Genomic DNA, 19,615 nt, shown 5'->3' with positions numbered 1-19,615 from the left:
TAGTTTTTGCCTTATACAGTGACCAAGAACACAAAGTGACTTTAACAGCAAGCAATTTTACCTGTTCAAATCCAGAATTTAAGAGTAGATAACCAGACTGCACCCGGCCTGCCCATGAGTGAAAAGAACATTTTGGTTCTATCAGTTACACAGAGGCCTCATTTAGAACGAAAGCCCTTGGGACGTCCCTGGCAGTCCAGTGGTGAGGGCTCCATGCTTCCACTCAGGGGCATGGGCTTGATCCCTGGCTGGGAACTAAGATCCCACAAGCTGCATGGTACAGCCAAACAGCAAAAATCTAGAATGAAGGACTTTAAAGATGTTTACAAATAATACCATATGCAGACAGAATATCCTTAGATTATTCACCCTTAATTTTCCCAGTTCTGAAATTAATGTTATAATAACCATATCTAATTTCTCTTATTTATATGTTTTTTCCTAAATTATAAATATTAATCATTATATTTCCATGTTAAAAACACCCACACTCACCAATAACATATTTCTCCTAGGCAGTATTCTGCAAATCTGAAATTATAAAGCTATTCCTTTATTTAAATTCCAATAGAAATGTAGGCCTCCCCGAAGTAGATCCTCATCAAACCAGAAGGGTTTAAAAGGCTGATAGTTCAGGCTAAGTGAGAGAAAGAACTGCCAAAGTTCTGCTATCTTGCTATCTAGATAATTAGCATCATAGTTAACTGTAGCTTCAAATTAAAAATGCATACATTTTATCAAAAACATAATGTTTTTGTGGTACATATATACAATGGAATGTGGATCAGCCATAAAAAGAATGAATGCCGTTTGCAGCAATGTGGATGCGGAGATGCTCCTACTAAGTGAGTCAGAAAGAGAAAGACACACACCATGTGATATTGCTTATATGTGGAATATAAAAAAGGATACAAATGAACCTTCTGTGAAGTAGAAACTGACTCACAGACAGAGACAGCAGACCTGCGGCTGCTAAGGAGGAAGGGGATGGAGCAGAGACGGACTCGGAGTTTGGGACTAACAGACACAACCTTTTATATATAGGACGGACACACAACAAGGTCCTACCATACCGCTATATTCAAAATCCTGTGATAAACCATGATGGAAAAGAACAGAAGAAAGGGATGATTATGTGTGTACAACAGAGTCACTGTGCTGTACAGCAGAGATTGGCACATTGTAAATCAACTATACTTCCACTAAAAAATAAAATAATCACATCAGTAATACTTTTTGGCCATTAGCACACCTACCTTCCATAACAGGAGCAAGTGCCGTCTTATTCATTATCTGCTGGGTCAAGTTGGAGACTGGTGTGTACACAACATCCGTAAAAGACCTATTATATTTATCTACCCTTCCCAGGTTCTGGGGAGGCATTCCAGGAAAACGGACATTTTCATTTAAACGTGAAAATATGCACATATAAAGTGCTAAAAGTATCGGGAACCCCCATTCCTATATTAAAAAAGAGAGAAAACAAATTTAGATTGTAATCCCTTAAGGAGCTCAGTCAACAGACCAGAACAATTAAAGACAAATTGGCTTCTCGTTGCCGTCACTCTTCAGAGCAACGGGACGCAACCAAAGATCTACACCACAGCATCTGACCACAGGTTGTTCTCTAACTCTGGAACTGAACTCCTGCGTTAAATGATGAACTACTGCGGAAGCCATTCCAGAGCCCACGAGGATGGCGAACAGGCCTACAGTCCTTATATGCACAGGCAGGTGGTCTCAGAGTCTATAAGACACAGGGCCCCCCAGAAGGAGTTCAGGAGGGCAAAGAGCAACAGTCTGTCAGCTGTCGTATTCAGGGGCATCCCTGTGGCTCAGCGGTAAAGAATCCGCCTGCCAGGCCAAGGAGATACGGGTCTGATCCCTGGGTTGGGAAGATCCCCTGGAGAAGCAAACGGCAACCCACTCCAGTACTCTTGCCTGGGAAACCGCACGGACAGAGGAGCCTGGTGGGCTACAGTCCCGTGGGGGTCGCAAAGAGCCAGACTTGACTTAGCAACTAAACCATTACCACTCCCGCCGTATCCATGAGAAGGGGCGGAGTGGTAGAGACTGTCTAGTGGCTCTTCGGCATTCATCATCTCCTGTTTAGCACGATGCTAGACGGCCTTCCCCGCCTCTGCAAAGTCAGTGGGACCAAACGCTTAAGTTCTGGCAGGCACTGGAACGTGGGCCCAGGCCTGGTTAATGGAGCCCCGCGCAGGCTTCCTTCTTCTGTCTGTCTCAGTCCTTCCCGTCCTGAGGGTCTCTCCAAAGTCTCGCGCGATCAGTGGCGGAGTCGCTCGATGAAGGAGGCTGGCGCCCTGCGTATCTGTGTGGAGAATATCCCTCCGCCGGCCCAGTCCGCGTCCCTATCCCTGCCAACCTTACTTAGACTGCAAAGGGTGACGAACAAACCTTTGCTGCATTGAGCTATTGAGATGCGGGGCTTTAATGCACACTGACAATCAGTGGGTCACTTGGTCATAATTCTTGGAAATAATCTCTGTGTAGAAAATTTATGGCCTTGAAAATAAATGCCCCCAATTAAAATTCCTCTATTTTTGCAGGTGCTGTGGTTAGTATTTCTTGACTCTAAATTTATTACCCATGATGGAAGCTTTAATAGTTGCTATGTGCTCAGTCGCTCAGTCGTGTCTGACTCTTTGCGACCTCATGGACTGTAGCCCACCAGGCTCCTCTGTCCATGGAATTTCCCAGGCAAGAATACTGGAGTGGGCTGTCACTTCCTTCTCCAGGGGATCTTCCCGACCCAGGGATCAAACCCAGGTCTCCTGCATCGGCAGGCAGATTCTTTATTACTGAGCTACCTAGGAAGCTCAATAATTGCTTATAATCTAATTACCACATAATTAGATTTTAGTTACTTTCCTTTTTAAAAAAAATATGAGGAAAACTTTGTCTTTGCAGTTCTGGGTTGTTTTTCAGAGACTACTGTGAGTCTCTCAATTCCAATAACCGGAGAGAAATTCAAAGTCAATAAATGTGGTTTTCACAGATAGAGAGAACAAGCGGTGGTTTCCAGTCGGGAGGGGGAAGGGTAGGGGCAATAATGGCGTGAGAGAAAAAAAGGGTTATTATAGGAGCCAACTTGTTGGAAAAGACTCTGGTGCTGGGAATGATCGAGGGCAAAAGGAGAAGGGGCGACAGAGGATGAGACGGTTGGACAGCGTCACCAACTCGACGGACAAGAGTCTGAGAAAACTCCGGGAAGTGGTGAGGGACAGGGAAGCCACGCTACAGTCCAGGGGTCGCACAGAGGCAGACACGACTTAGCAACTGAACAACAACAAATAGGATTATATGAGACTGTGTGTGTGTGAGCCTTTCGACAATTGTAAAGCACTAGAGAATTGAAAGAATCTTTCATTCAATAAAATACATCCTTACAGCTCCTCAAAAAACAAAATAAATGCAGTCTGCTACTTAAAATACAAGAGAACCATGAGGCAATGAAATAAAAGGACACTGCTAACTGTGAAAAGGATCAAACGGTCAAACATACCAGCAAGGTCTCTCTTTTCATCCTCCATTTCTTCAGTAGATTCTTGCACAGAAGTGCTTGAGTTTGCTGGTATACACTTTTCTGTTTCATATGCATTTAGCCTGTTCATTAAATAAAGAGAAAGTAGATATGGTGGAGGATAAGCTAGAAAAATAAATGTAATAAGAAAAAAGCCTTGGTCACATTTTGAGGGAAAATATTTCCTACCTTTAGGAACTGCAAAAAAGGGATTTAAAATATTAGTTCAATAATCATGATTATAAAATTTTACATCAAATATATGCTGTTTGGGAGATGAGTACTGGTAAGGAAGTACAGCGGACCATTTACACAATTTTACAATAACATTGAGTATTACAATGGAAAACACAATTAAATTCTGAACCTGTAAGATACTTCCCATTTTGACATTCTATAAAAGAAATTCAATTATATGAATAGAACAGTTGAATAGTATCTCATCTGAATTATAGTTTTTTTAAATTTTATTTTATTTTTAAACTTTACATAATTGTATTAGTTTTGCCAAATATCAAAATGAATCCGCCACAGGTATACATGTGTTCCCCATTGAATTATAATTTTTGTTCTTTACTTTTAAAAAGAAATTCCATAGCTAATTAACAAAAACTCTGATAACGTAAATTCATCTAAATAATTAATTAAGTCCATTAGAAGCAATCCCAAGGAAGTACTTTCTTTTGATATTTACCTTCCTGATTGAATCGAGCAACTTTCATCCAAAGAGTTATGCCATGGAACAATTATCCAGACTCAAATGACTTGAAGCTTGATTCTGATAAACAGGAAGCATAAAACAATTTACCTCAATTTTCAGAATTCAAAAGTCCTTGAATAACTGACGAAAAAACAACTATAAAGTAAGTGGAAAAAAGAAAGAGAAAAAAGAAACAGAGAGAAAGAGGAAAGAAATAACACAAAGTAATTTTGCCCAAATGTTTGCAAATAAAACGCCTTTCGGTTTTCATATTGAAATACTCAGATGAGTCTCCCTTAGCTGGTACAGAAGCAAATTCTAGTGTTTTCCTATGTTCTATTATTTTATCTACACAATGAAAGTTGGCTGGGAAAAAACAAACGTTTTGTTTTTAGGTCTTCAGTACAGAACACACAAGTATTTGGAAACATCTGGAAAATAGATTGATTTTCGCAGCGTCCGCCCGAATATTTGTCACAACACAACAAAACGGAGCTCTACTTACTGTCAGGATAATGAGAGAAAAAATGCCCTGGAAACAGGGTCAAAGCACAGTTCTTTTTGCCTGAGGCAACAATTTAAATGTCTTTATGGCCACTTCTTCCTATGTTCCTTCAATGAAGGCGTACTCCCAGCAGCTCTTGCCCAAGCTGGTTTCTGAGAAGGGGCGGGGCCAGACCAAGCTGCCCGTGATGAGCTTGTTTTGTTTTCTGCCTTTTCTTCCCCAAGCCAATCATCCTGCAGGGAAATGACTGTCTGTGGTTGGTTAGGAATTAAAGCCCCGTGTTTGTTCGCTTGGCCTTTCGACTCCAGGGATCAGGGGAGACAGTAAACAAGGAAAACAAAATTAGCTCTGCTACTGTGATGAGACCAAGATGGGATAAAAGGCAATGAATGAGCAACTAACCACACAAAATGGTTAAACTTGTATGAGAAATCTTTAGCCGTTTTATTTTTTTTTCTTTTCACTAAATACCTAAACACAGTTGCCATTGACATATCTGACTGCCACGCACTACAGAACACGTGGGAGCTGAGTTGTTTTGTTTTTTCTTTTTCCCTACAAAACAATTGGATTGCTAAGCAATCCATAGTCTGCCTTGGAGATACATCTAAGTTGGACTAGGGAAGAATTATGAACGAATTCCTTTCTCCTGCATCATGGATACAGGATTTCATAAGGCATCTGAGCAAAACAAAAGTAAGTGGATTGCTAAAGATAGGAAAAAAATTAGGAAAAGATTCAGGTCAATTTTTATACGTGACGGCTAGGGGAAAAACTGAAACATATTCAATTCCCGTTATATCGTCTGTCTTTGTAAAGAGTGACAAACTTTTCTTGACCCGCCAAAGTAAACCACAAAACAAGAGAGCAAAGTCTGTGAATTGGGAAATCTCAAATATTTGACATAGCTCCCAAGGCACAGATGTTCATATTCATGAATCTGAGATGTGTTCTGGAGAAAAGAGGTATAATTTTAAAACAAACATTTAAAGTCATGATATTTTGTATAGACATTTCTCTCCTTGGTAATTAGCTCTGGTTTTGAAAATAGTCAACAGTGAAATAGTATGTGTCTTTTACACTAAAAACTGGCAAAAACATAGAAATGCAGATGTTCTAAATGTCTCAGGGAAAGGGGATGGGGTAGAAGTTTGTAAACACTGTTAAAAGATTTGTATCAATGAAAGATCAATGACCCACACACACAAAAAATCTAAGTTTCCTTTAAATCGCCTGAAATATATTTTGGATTTTTATTAATTTTGTTGTTTTAGATCCTATAGACTCCCTGGTGGGTCAGCTGGTAAAGAATCCACATGCAATGCGGGAGACCTGGGTTCGATCCCAGAGCTGGGAAGATTCCTTGGAGATGGGAACAGCTACCCACTGGAGAACTCCACGGACTGTATAGGCCATGGGGTCACAAGAGTTGGACACGCCTGAGTGACTTTCACTTCACTTCTTACAGTTACGTTAAGATTCACAACTACAGTATCAATAATTAGTTACATGTATTTTACTGGTTTCACTTCTTATCGTTGCTTCTTGAGTGTTCTTTCTATTCCTCTTTCTTGACATCCTTATTCTGATTTATTTTTATTTGGCGTGGGGGTGCTATTTTCCTTACTAAAACTTGAGTCAGTCACCATCAATATGGCCTACTGTGATGAGGAAAGGCCCGACTTCCAGCCAGAAACACATCAAAATAGAGAGTAAAACATGGAAGTTCAGAGGTAAAACCAAACTTTAAAAGAGAAGAAGAAAAAACAGAAGAAAATAAGGGAGAATCATCGGAAGAAACAGAAAGAAATGGAGGCACATCATTACAGGCCAAAAATGAGAAAACTTAGAGTCAACACTGTGAATGCTACCTCAGAAATACAAGAGTCCAAAGAGGTGCGTCCGTACCCCGTGACCTTGACTCTGTCCGCAACAGGTTATAAAGCTGGACCGCGTGCCTCTGCATGAATCGAGAAGCTTCACAGGACTGTGCAGTGCTCAGTAGGCATTTTATAACAGGGAACATACAGGGAATAAATAAGCAAAGGTATGATATTTTTGTGGAATTGAAGACGTGAGTCCTCAGATTAGAATATCAGCGTATCCTATGCAGAACTAAAAACAAACAAAACTTCAACAACTATTTTGCTGTGAGTTTTCAAAACATGTGCTGTGCTTCGCTAAGTCGCTTCAGTCATGTCCAACTCTCTTCGACTCCATGGACTGTAGCCCGTCAGGATCCTCTGTCCATGGGATTCTCCAGGCAAGAATGCTGGAGTGGGTTGCCATGCTCTCCTGCAGGGGATCTTCCTGATCCATGAAATTAAAAGACGCTTGCTCCTTGGAAGGAAAGCTATGACAAACCTAGAGAGCATATTCAAAAGCAGAGACATCACTTTGCCAACAAAGGTCTGTACAGTCAAAGCTATGGTTTTTCCAACAGTCATGTACAGATGTAAGAGTTGAACCATAAAAAAGGCTGAGTGCTAAAGAACTGATGCATTCAAACTGTGATGCTGGAGGAGACTCTTGAGAGTCTCTTGGACAGCAAGGAGATCAAACCAGTCCATCCTAAAAGAAATCCACCCTGAATATTCATTGGAAGGACTGATGCTGAAGCTGAAGCTCCAATACTTTGGCCACCTGATGCGAAGAGCTGACTCATTGGAAAAGACTCTGATGCTGGGAAAGATTGAAGGCAGGAGGAGAAGGGGACGACAGAGGATGGGATGGCTGGATGGCATCACCAGCTCTATGGACATGAGTTTGAGCACTCTCAGGGAGATAGTGAAGGACAGGGAAGTCTGGCAGGCTGCAGTCCATGGGGTCGCAATGAGTCAGGCGTCACTTAGCGACTCAGCAATAACAACAAAGCATTCATTTACTGTAAACAATTCTGTGAAAGAGGAAGCAGAGCTTTCGGTCCACTACTCATTTCTTCAGATCTGCCGAATCTTAGCAATTTAGAATCTGAGAGTATTCTTAGAGATTTAGGAAACTTAGAGATTTCTATGACTTTGTAGAGTTATAATTGCTAGTTGGGACCACAGATGAACTTGACATGGGAATGGATAAGAACAGGATTTCACGTGTGTATCATGCCACTGTTTTCCCCTGAGGTTGTCTCGGGGACCCTAAGTTATTTGGGTTACTGTCCTCCACTGGGAATCTCCATTTCACCTAACAAGCAGCCCTTGTGGGTGGGCGGGCATTTGAATGTGCTTGAATAAAGGGGGCGGGGGCGGCAATGTGGTGGGGCCAGGAGCACAGGTGTGGATCTTGGCCTTATACGGAGGAATGTTTTTCCATCACACGAACGGGAATGATATTCACGCTAATGGGAAGAAAGTCAGTGTGCTGTGCTGGGTTTAGTCGCTCAGTCGTGTCTGACTCTTTGCAACCCTATGGACTGTAGCCTGCCAGGCTCCTCTGTCCATGGAATTTTCCAGGCAAGATACTGGAGTGGGGTGCCATGCCCTCCTCCATGGGATCTTCCCAACCCAGGGCTTGAACCCAGGTCCCCTGCATTGGAGGCAGGTCTTAACCATCTGAGCCACCAGGGAAGCCCAAGGAAGCCTGGTTGGATGCTGAGGTTGTGAAAGTATGTGAAGACATCCTCTTGTAATTGCTTTCATTTCACAGTCAAGAGGAATGCAATGTCTTCTCCTGAGAGTTTAAGAAAAGAATGAGGTGTTTGAGTCTGAGAAGCAATGTATTTGACGAAGTCATTGAGTTGGTTATCCAATTCAGTGAAAGAGTGATTATGTCAGGGATGCAGTGGAGTTGGCAAGCAGACTATGACTCCACGTGAAGGCATGTTCATCCACTTAAAGCGAGGCTTTTGGGGGACTTCCCTGGTGGCCCAGTGGTTAAGAATCTGCCTTGCAATGCAGGGGACGCCAGTTCGATCCCTGGTGGGCGACTAAGATCTCACATGCCATAGAGCTACGGAGTTCGTGCCCTCCGGAGCCCATGAGCCACTGCAGAGAACCCACTCACTGCAACCACCGAGTCCGGGCACCGCACCTAGAGAAGTCACACGCAGCATCGAAAGATCCTGCCTGCTGCGACGAGATGCAACGTGGCCAAATGAATGAATAAATAAGTACAAAAACTAGAGTCCTTTTATTCCTTTTGTTCACGTATGTTTTCTCCCGGTGCTGATCTCCGTCGTACAGGTTTAACCAAAACTGGGGTGTTGCCTGGCAACTGTGATAGAGAGTGAGAAGCCAGGCACTGAAGGTCTATATGAGGAAGGGTCTCCTCACGGGGGACCCCTACATGGAGACGGTTGGTGCCGCTTCTTTCTTACCAGTGTGGTTTGGTCTGCTGGCTCCCAGATTAAGCTTTCAGGTTCATGGCAGAGAGTGTTCTCCGTGTGTTCAGAAAGAGGGTGAGCTTTGGGTGTCTTGGTTGTCCAAGATTATAAACGAACCTGAATGAAGCAAAACAAAATACGTGGTCATGACTCACTTTCTAAATAAAGAAGCTTTCGAGTAAACTAGAGCTTAGCATCTTGGCGGCATGTTAGCGCTAGCCATGGAATTTCTGGAATTTTAGCTGCAGCAGTCGCTTTAGCCATCCGTCTACTTCTCCTTTTTTGCCTTTTCTCATACACACTTCCACATTTTGCTTAACTGCTTTATGAAGAACATATACAGACACCTACCTGTGGCCGGAATCTATAGGATCAAGTGTCAGGATTGTAACAGCATTGCCCGAGGACGGAATTTCAGCACGAGGAGTTTGTAGACGTGTCTGTTAAGTTTCCCCAGCTGTCTGCACGTCGGCACTCACTCGGACCTCTGGGGGGATCTGGCTGGGCTTGGCAGCACTCCAGGCTTCTGTTATCCTCGGTTTGGAGTCACATGGGCCCAGCCCGTGAGCCTGACGAGACGAGATAAGCTGGCCCCGCAGAAGGGGAAACTGATGTGAGCTCAGCCAGCACTTCTGAATGTGACTCACGCAGAGTTCACAACAGCACTTTTTAAGAATGTCCCTGCTTCTGGAGTTTGTGTTCCTCTCTGTAGAGAGCTTTGCTGACTATTCTACTAAGGCTCAATCTTTCTCTAGTCGAATTCTCCTCTTCTGGCCGATAACTTTTCCCATATCACACAGAGGTCTAGATCACTCGGCACAACAGTCGGTTGTCGTGGACCCTCTTGGAAGCCGATTTGGTCACTGTTACTTTTCTCCTTTTTTTTGTAGCTTCATTATGTGCTATGTGGTCATCGCAGTGGTGGTGTTAACTGATGAGACGCTTTTTTCCACTCCGTGTGATCCTCAGGCTGGCTCTGAGGAGGGAGAAACACAGTGTCATGCCCCTGGGAGAAGGAACATTCTTTTCCTAGGACCTCGATTCAGTGCCAGGTGGGACGTCCCCGTAGCTTGCTCATGCCTCCAGGAATCCCCCCCCGAGGAGGGAGAACAGAACAGGGCTTTTCAAATTCCACTCCCTTTCCACCGATCGCACCGTTCATCCATCGGAGATGGCGATCTATGTATGCCATCTTTTTTGGTTTCCTTTTTTCATTTTATCTATAGCAAATAGAATAAAGGTTTGGCTCAGTGGTAAAGAACCTGCCTGCCAATGCAAAAGACTTGAGTTCAATCCCTGGGTCAGGAAGATCCCCTGGAGAAGGGCCATTCCAGCCCACGCCAGTATTCTTGCCTGGGAAATCCATGGACAGAGGAGCCTGGCGGGCTGCAGACCATGGGGTCGCAGGGGTCAGACAGGCCTGAGCGACTAGACAACAATAACAACAACAGACACAGCAAAGTGAGCTTTGGAAATGGGCACTTGAGTTGTCCTGATCGCCAGCAGTTTCTAATCCCTTCCTTTATCGGGAGACTGCTGCTGTAGAGGGGCTGACTTCGATGCAGAGTCGGGCACCTGTCTGCAGAGTACCCGAGACACTCCAGGCAGCCTCAAGCTGAAAGCCCAGGCACGGACAAAACTTCTGACCCAGGCATTCCAGCAGCAGACTCCAGGGAGCAGGAAGACGGTCACCAAAGACCACGCACAACCGCCTTAGTTGCAGCGTTATTTCCAAAGGGAGGTTTACAAAGAACCTAAATATCTTTCAATCCATTTTCAACTAAACCTTGTGGGTACATCCAAACACTGAAATAACACACAGGCGTCTCAAGCAATGACATACAAATACAATCAAACGAGAAGGTGTGATGTTCACAGTATGTTGTTAAATAAGACAATTTCAAAACAAGTGACTTCCTATTATCCTACATGTATAGGATAGAAAAATGTATTAACTAAGCAAGAGAATTTCCATAGCTTAGACTGCTTTACAGTGTACGATTTTTTATAGCAATCATGTATTATGTCAGAATTATTTTAAATTATATTTTAGAAAACAGGATTAAATGTGCCATCGGAACCGTTTTTAAGTGCACAATTCCATGACATTAATCACATTCCCAATGTTGTGCAGCCGTCATCACTATCTGGTTCCAAAACTTTTTCATTATCCAAAACAGGAAATCTGAAACTGTTAACTCCCCATTCACCCTGAACCTTTATTCTTCTTTCCACTTCTGTGAATTTGCCTATTCTAGGTATTTCCTATAGATGTTCCTATTCCTATAATACCTGTGTCTACTCTATTTCAAGCAAATCTTATGCATATATTTTACAACAATTTTTAAAAACCAGATGGAGTGAGAATTTCTGGGCAGTAAATGTCCATTCATTTTACCTGCAGCCATCCATTTTGTATCTTCACTGGGGTAGAGTTGCTTCACGACGTGGTGTCCGGTACTGTGTTACGTAAGTGAGCTATGTGAATACACGCACCCCCTCCCTCGTGGGGCTCCCTCCCACCCTCACCCCCAGACCTATGAGCTCTGCCACGTGTAAAGCGGCCAGCGGGAGCCTGCACAGCACAGGGAGCTCAGCTCAGCGCTCCATGGCGACCGTGAGCACTTTCAGTCCCATCTAGAGCCATCCTGCTACATCATCAGAGGCACTGGCTTCTGTATTCAACCCATCAGCATCTGCTCTGCTTCAAACGCTGCGTGTTACGAGCATCTGGGTGTTGGCAATGCCCGTGAGCTCTGCCTCTGGCCAGCCTGCCATCTCACTGCTTCCTCTCTTTTCAGAGAGGCCTCTGTGTCGGCTGGCTCTCCTGCTGCTTTGGGAACAAGCCACATTTTGCACAGACCTTGTTGTCTGCCTAACCTTATTGTCTGCCTGACCTCCCATGCCTCCTAGCTGTTCCACTGGCCCCTTTTAGGCTGACTACCCCCCAGCTTTATTGAGATGTAACCGACATACAGGATTGTGTACGTTTTTAAGATATACAAAGTGCTGATCTGATACACTCCTATATCAAAAAATGACGATGTGTGTTAACTAACGCAACGTCCTGCAATTGCCATGACGTCACATAATTACCATTTCTTTTCTGTGGTGAGACTGTTTAGGATTTACCCTCTTAGCAACTGCCAAGAATGTAATATTGTTAATGAAGGTCATCCTGATGCATATTAGATCCCCAGGAGTATTCATTTATAACTTGAAGTTTACATCCTTTGACCAGTGTCTCCACATTTCTCCCACCCTCCACCCCGGAGACCACCGCTCTACGGCTTCTGTGAGCTTGGCTTCCCTAGACTCCACATTTAGGTGAGATCACACAGCTCTGTCTTTCTCTAGGTTCACTAGGACGATGCTCTCAGGTTCCTTCTATGCTGTCACCAGTGGCAGGATATCCCGCTTTCCTGTGGTTGAGTAGAGTTCCTTGTGTGTGTGTGTTTGTGTGTGTGTGTGTGTGTGTGTGTGTGTGTGACCTTCTTTATCTGCAAAAGGGCGCTTAGGCGGTTTCCTCGTCATTGCTCTTGTGAATGACGCTGCGGTGAACGGGGAAGGGCAGACACCTCTTCAATATCCTGTTTTCAGTTCCCTTGGATCTGCAACCTCTGGTGGGCTTGCTGGATCATACAATTGTTCTGGTTTTGACTTTTCAAGGCCACTCCATCCTGTTTTTCATAGCATCTGCCCCAGCTGAGGTCCCCACCACAGCCCACAGGTGCTCCCGTCTCTCTACATCCTCGCCGATACTTGTTAGCTCATGTTTCTGATGACACAGGTTGGCTTTTTCAGTTGGGATTTCTGGATCCCGTGGATAGGATAAATTCTTGTCCTGCCACTTGACGACAGTTCGGACTTTTTTTCTAGCCAGTGTCTGGACCAGCTTCCCAGGTGGCGGGCGTCCCCTGCCCCAGCCTGAGTGGCCTTTCACAGGAGCCGGCTTCATGCAGAACTGTCCTAAGTCCTTGATTCTCACCCACGATAAACCACCGCATCTCAGGTAGGCGCACACATTCCATTCACACTCTTGGTGGTTGATATCCGGGTTCAGTATGATGCTGGGTCCCTGCGACACAGGCTGAAGCTTATTGAACTTAAGGTATTGAAGTGGTTTTGTCTTATTTCACCTGAAATTCCATGCATCTGCAATGGGAGGAAGGGCCGTGTGGAAGGACACACACTCTATGTAGGAGCTGAACTCCGATGGGATTTATCGAACACGAGGAACACAGTGCTTCACAGCTGCCTCAGGGGAAACTGCCCTCCGGAGGCACGAGGCCAGGGCGCTTCTTTTTTTTTTTTTACAAAAGATCTATTTATTCATTTCTTTGGCTGCTCCGGCTCTTAGTTGTGGCACTCAGAATCTTTGATCTTTGTGGCGGCGTGCAAACTCTTAGTTCCCTGATCAGGGATGGGACCTGAGCCCCCTGCAGTTGGGAGCACGGAGTCTCAGCCACGGGACCGCCAGGGAAGGCCCCAGGGTCGTTCTTAACGGAGGGCTGACCGTCATTTGTACGGTGGATCCGAGGCCTCGCATTTAGCCTGTGTGCTCTTGGTTGTAAAGACAGTCCAAGTAGAAGCAAAGCCAACCTCAAGCTTCAGCTCTCTGGAATGAGAACTGGGAAACAGAGGAAGCCAAGGACCACGGAGAGAGGCGAGGAGGCAGGAGGAACAGAGGAGGCCGTGGCATAAGGTGAGACTTGAAGTAAACAAGGACTTTAAGCAGAAGGAGGCTGGGCGCAGACACACTGAGCTGGGCACCTGGAGGAGGAGGTCAGCCTGTCATGGCGCACAGCAAGGCTTGGGGGCGCCACTGAGGCCGCACATGCTCCAGGTCAGGGAACGCAGGGCATCTGCCTGCAGAAGACCTTCAGGCCGGCTCTTAGAGGCCTGCTGCTGTTCTGGGCTACGCCTGGGATTACAACAAGCCCCTCCTTACCTGAGTCAGCAAGTGTGAGTCCAGTTCTTGCCACCGGAGAAACCTAGGAACCCAGGAAATGCTACCAGGCGTAGAGATTTGTGAAATACGAAATCCCCAAAGATGTGGGGATTTTGCAATCAGTTAAGACATCGTGCTGAAAACACGGAGAAGTTCTTCCTACTATTTCCAAACTGTGCTTTCCTGGTGGTCGTACCATGCCCTCTCTGTGGCCATGGGCACCAGCCAGAAAGCCACCATTTTAAGGGCAGAAGGAATGAAGCTGAGCAGAGTTGCATGGTCTCCATTTATAGCAGCACGAAATTTACAAAGTGAAAGTCCAGGGCGCCCTGCTCAAAGCAGCTAAAGAAATCTGCTAGAGGAGGTGACTTTCTCTGACAGCTGACGGTGTTGGCTGGCAAATAGTTGCGTCTGAGGACATCGCACAGCTTGCTGCATCTCTTTTGACCATTTTCCGTCTGACTGGAGTGAGAACGTTTGTGGACAGTGGCGGGTGCTGCTTTTCACCGAGCTCCTCTTTTAAGGAACCAGACACTGTGCCACCAACAGGCGTGGGTGACACTGCAGCTCGGCCCCCGCCTCCTGCTGCTGGTGACCCTTCAGCTCTGCCATCCCCACCTCCATCTCCCTGGTCAGTGGCTCGTCCTGCCCGTTCACTGATGGCAGCCTGTGTGCCAGCTGTCATACGGTACCACTGCACTTTTCAACGTTCTGTGCTGTATGATTAAAAGCGCTTTACTTTTGTTCTTAATGTATTATTTGTGTGAAAAGTATTATAAACCTGCTACAGTACAGGACTGTACAGATGACTGTGTTAGTTGGGTACCTAGGCTGCCTGTGTTGGACTTTTGAACAAACTGGATGTACGAACATGCTCTTGGAATGGAACTCATTCGCATCCAGGGGACTAACTGTAATGTATATGAAATAACATCTGGCTTGAAATACATGTCAAATTTTTACGCACACTTCGAGCACTCTCCCAGGTCAGGAGGAAGCTGCTGCTCTTCACTGCACTCCTCGTTTGACCAATGGTGATGATCCATCACAGCCACGAAACAAATCCCCCCAATAGCAGTGGAAAGAGCCGTTTGTCAGAGTCTAGGCAAGGGGACAAATCTTATCTCTAGGTCAGTGCCAAGCTGGAGACAAAGGAGCTGACCACAGAGCAGATAAGAGAGGTCAGCAGGTGAGCAAAGTCAGAGTCAAGAAGGAGCCTGAGATGAAAAGTTCCTGTTGCTTCCTTGGCTTGCAAGCTGAGGACGGACACTGACTTTTTCTACGGGTCAGAGAACAGACAGCAAGGTCTCACAGAGCAGAGAGCTAAGAGTTGATATCTGAGCTCCGTACTCTTAAGACTATATCAAATGAGACTTCAACGCAGCTCATCCCAGCTTTATTTATAAATGTGCATGGAACCAGACTGTCAGGGAACAGGAAAAAGGCTGACATGGTAGAACACCAGAGGAATGCCATCAAGTTTCTACAGAACGCAGAAGGGTTATAACGACATGGGAGACATCCCGGAAATGTAAGTGAGAAATATAAAGAATTACTAGGCTCACTGATGCCAACTTCAAAAAAGTACTCCTGAAAAGCATGTTGAACATAGGTCAGCCAAAATATTTACTGTGGTTTTATTACAGATTCCTGTAATCTTCACTCACATAATTTCTATACACCCTGAAACCAGCATTTATTCATTTTATAATCAGATTATATGATTAAGTCTAAAAGTTATGCTGTGTCCTTTCATCTATCAGCTTTTTAGAACTTCTGACAGTCCATGTCACATTAAGTTGGTACTTAAGTAAATCACTGGAGAAGGAAATGGCAACCCACTCCAGTACTCTTGCCTGGAAAATCCCATGGATGGAGGAGCCTGGTAGGCTACAGTCCATGGGGTCGCAAAGAGTCGGACACAACCGAGCAACTTCACTCACTTAAGTAAATACTGCTTTAAAAAGATTAAAGCTTAAAGTCTAGGGTTAAAAAGCCTACAAGATTTTATTTGTAACACGTGCTGAGCAGTCAGCCTTATTGAACAACACAGCACATGTTAATATCATGTGATTTATGAATTAAACACAAAACAGGCCTGATCAGTGTAGGGTCTGATTACATTAACTTTGTCTGCTGCGTTTCCCTAACTTTGCCTCTTCTCTCCATTCTAAAATTTAAAAAGCCATTTAAAACCCAATCACGGGATTTCCCTGGAGATCCAGTGGTTAAGACTTCTCCTTCCGATAGAGGGGGTGTGGGTTCCATCCCTGGTCCGGGAGCAGATACCCCACGTGACACAGGGGCAAGAAACCCAAACGTAAAACAGAAGCAGTACTGTAACAAATTCAATAAGATCTTTAAAAATGGTCCACATCAAATAAAAAAATATAAAAACCTTAACCGTTATTGAATGTCTGAACTACTGAATGCTGTGTTAACTTCAAGAACAAGAGCTTCTTCTACAGTTATGGGAACTGAGGATGCAGTGAGAGCTAACATCCGGCACGAGGAGGTTCAGGGTCTTAAGACTCTTCCTGCGGCAGAAGTTTCCATCTGACTGTCGTATCCACGTCATCATCCAAATTCCCCAGCTCCTGCTCTTTGGAGAGTTCTAAGAATACCTAAGTCAGAGAAAATAAAGAAGGCAACGACCATGTCAGGGTGTTTCTGAAAGGTGGGAGTGCCCTGAGACTCACACAAAGATGCCCTAGGTTGATGCTCGAGGGTTGAAAACCTCACCTGCTCCAAGGTGGCCTGGGAAAGGCTGTATTCTTCCAGGTCGAAGGCCTGTTTCACTGCGAGTAAAGGGGCTGACGTTAGGGTCTGCACATTTGTCATCAGAAGTATTTTCAAAGCCAGCAACATTAACAGCAACTTCGAATTCAGGAGATACTTTAGGATATGGGCCAAGTAAACTGCATTTTCTTGAAGGATAAATTAAAGAGTGCTGATACGGCTAGTCAAAAGAGCACTGCATCCCCGTGTAAACGACCTGTAAGCCTCCCTCTCGTTACCGAGAACCGTGTGGCTCTTTCAGCGTGCGGCCTTCTGAGGCTCTGTGCCTGTGTGCTTTGGCCTCCAAATCAACTGCTGAGCATCGCTTTGTTGTTGTGTAGTGCTTACGTCGTGTAGTGCTTACGTCGTGTAGTGCTTACGTCGTGTCCGGCTCTTTGCGACGCCGTGGACCGCAGCGCGCCAGGCTCCCCGCCCTTCACTGTCTCCCGCAGTGAGTCAGGGATGCACCCAACCGCCTCAGCCTCTGCTCCTTCGGTCTGTAATGCACCGAACCGCCTCAGCCTCTGCTCCTGGTCTGTATTTACAGATCCACGGAGTGCACTCCCTGCTGGTCCCCGTTCAGTCAACGCCATGCTTCTCACATGTCAAGGTACCAGAAACACCCAGCGTGAGCTGTGCTCAGCGCCTCTGAAACCAGTTCAGAACCGCCTCTCCGACCCTGACTCGCCAGTCTCATCCCTGCGTGTTTTCAGTCGTCCCAGCACTGACATAAGCACACGGATCAGTGGAGTAGAAGGTATCCACAGTTAGATTGAATCCGTGGCTCCAAGCTTCTGCTCTTGTGCCTCTGACTTTGACAAACCTGGAGCTGCCAGAAGCTCGCCTTGGTGTTCTTTGGGATGCCACAACGATAATTATGCTCCAATGGTATGCTAGGGAACCAGGACAGAGTGTTCTGACTTATTTCCTCGTGAGCAGAGGGGGAATCGGGTGGCGTGAAGCCAAGTCTAGGGTCGTCCATGCATTCCCTTTAAGATTTTTAAGACTATTCCAGGGGAAATTTTCCAAGGCTTGACTGATGCTATACATTTTGTCCTTGAAGTTATGTGATATCCATTCCATATGAAAAAATTTACAGTACATTAAGTTTCAACAGTCTAAACTCACCTGCCTCTAATTTGGAAAAGGTCTGAGACAGAGGGTGGACATCCTCTATGGCTAATTTATATGCCATCACAAACGAATATCTGGGAGGAGGAAAGAGGGAGAGTTACTATCCTTCAACATTACAATACTGGGAAGGTCTTGACAGCTAAAATAACCAAAGAATTTTTTAAACGTTTCCTTTAAATAAAAGGCGAATAGTTTAATTTGATACAACATGAATCTGAGCCAAAAAATTATCTTTCGTCATAAAAATCTGATTAGGACAAAAATCTGCTTGCCCCTAACTTACTGTTCAAGATAAATTCTGAAAAATCACTCTGATACACTTTCACACTTGGCCTGTGGTGTCTTTCTTTCGTATTCTATTTCTTACTCTCAAAAGCCAATCTTTCTATGCTCCCTGGAACCTTTTAATCAAATTTTCTTCTTTTCAATCTTTTGTACAAGAATTAAAACTTGTAGAGCTCTCTCCCTTTAAAAAATTCTTCCCTGACCTCTAGCCTTCCCAAATATGTCCATCCGGGACCTCATGTTGCACAATTCAGTGAACATTCTTTGGTCCTTCTCCTTTAGACTTCTCAAAAGAATCAAATTCACACACACTTAATAACTTTCTCCTTTTTATTTATTACGTCCTTGGGGGTTTTTAAGTTAATTTTCACTGGAGACAGTTCTTTACACTGTTGTTAGTCTTTGCTGTGCAGCAGAATGAATCAGCCTCATATGGATACAGATCCTATCCCCTCTGGTTTGCATTTCTTTCCCATTAGATCACCACAGAGCACTGAGTAGGGTTCCCCGTGATCTTCAGTAGGTTCTCATTAATTGTCTATTTTATGCATACTATCAGTCATCTCCCTGATTCACCCCACAGCCCCTTCCCCCTTGAAGAGAAAAGTAAATATCGTACATTAACGCATGTACGTGGAATCTAGAAAAATGGTACAGATGAGCCTATTTGCAGAGCAGACACAGAGACACAGATATATAGAGAACAAATGTACAGATGAACCTATTTGCAGAGCAGACACAGAGACACACATGTAGAGAACAAATGTACAGACACCTATATGCAGAGCAGAAACAGGGACACAGGTAGAGAACAAATGTGCAGACATCTCTTTACACATCATGGATATGAGCTTTCTCTCCATCTTCTGTGCACAGAGCTCACTCTTGAGTGTTTACACATGATGTTTTCTCAAAAGAGTGACTCTTATCCCCATTCTTCCACCGGCCAAACCTGCTCAGCCTTAAAGTCCACCCTTAACCCTCATTCATTTGCATCTTCCTTTGCTAATACTCTTTCCTCAAAAGGACTCAAGCACCGTAAGAACCTCGTCTATCTATCTAGTCCATACACAGTGTCCAGCCTCCAGCACGATATGTGCTCATAAGTAATAGTTTTTAAAAAGAGTAGTAGTATGTAAGAAAACTGTACACCTTTCAATGAAATTCTGGCTCAGTCTGCTATTCACATGGGTTTGCTTATCTTTATTTGTAACTCACAGCTGACCTCATGCAACTTTAAAGGAACCATTCCATTCTCCAGGGGGATCTTCCCATCCTGGGGATCTTCCCATCCCAGGGACTGAAACTGGATTTCCTACATGGCGGGCAGATTCTTTACCATCTGAGCCACCAGGGAAGCCCAAAGGAACTATAGGGAGGATCAAATTATTTATAGTCAA

At 44.7% G+C, this 19,615-nt stretch overlaps 2 protein-coding genes across 9 annotated transcripts in view; both read right to left on the bottom strand.

Annotated features, from left to right (window-relative positions):
* The window catches only part of LOC113878210 (ATP-binding cassette sub-family A member 6-like), a 67,793-nt gene extending 58,165 nt beyond the window's left edge, over positions 1–9,628 (bottom strand). The window contains exons 1-5 of one of the 6 annotated variants that reach the window (XM_027519142.1): positions 9,419–9,628; positions 9,062–9,184; positions 4,239–4,322; positions 3,527–3,627; positions 1,257–1,461 (exon numbers count right to left, since the gene is read on the bottom strand). In XM_027519142.1, the coding sequence (XP_027374943.1) occupies positions 1,257–1,461; positions 3,527–3,622 (301 nt within the window). In that variant the 5' untranslated portion in view covers positions 3,623–3,627; positions 4,239–4,322; positions 9,062–9,184; positions 9,419–9,628. Of the gene's footprint in view, positions 1–1,256; positions 1,462–3,526; positions 3,628–4,238; positions 4,323–4,749; positions 6,019–9,061; positions 9,185–9,418 lie in introns of those variants that run through there. The other 5 variants (XR_003506938.1, XR_003506939.1, XM_027519145.1 and 2 more) reach the window with 5 other exon arrangements.
* Positions 9,629–15,392: 5,764 nt separating this feature from the next.
* Positions 15,393–19,615, bottom strand: part of ABCA10 (ATP binding cassette subfamily A member 10) — a 54,505-nt gene continuing 50,282 nt past the window's right edge. For all 3 annotated transcript variants that reach the window (XM_027519139.1, XM_027519138.1, XM_027519140.1), the window contains 3 exons: positions 17,925–18,004; positions 16,761–16,816; positions 15,393–16,642 (listed from right to left, as the gene is read on the bottom strand). In XM_027519139.1, the coding sequence (XP_027374940.1) occupies positions 16,544–16,642; positions 16,761–16,816; positions 17,925–18,004 (235 nt within the window). In that variant the 3' untranslated portion in view covers positions 15,393–16,543. The remainder of the gene's footprint in view (positions 16,643–16,760; positions 16,817–17,924; positions 18,005–19,615) is intronic.

Source organism: Bos indicus x Bos taurus, chromosome 19 (assembly GCF_003369695.1).
Source record: "Bos indicus x Bos taurus breed Angus x Brahman F1 hybrid chromosome 19, Bos_hybrid_MaternalHap_v2.0, whole genome shotgun sequence".
Taxonomy (NCBI): domain Eukaryota; kingdom Metazoa; phylum Chordata; class Mammalia; order Artiodactyla; family Bovidae; genus Bos; species Bos indicus x Bos taurus.
The sequence above is the reverse complement of the archived record's forward strand: the minus strand, read 5'-3'. Positions and strand labels throughout refer to the sequence as shown.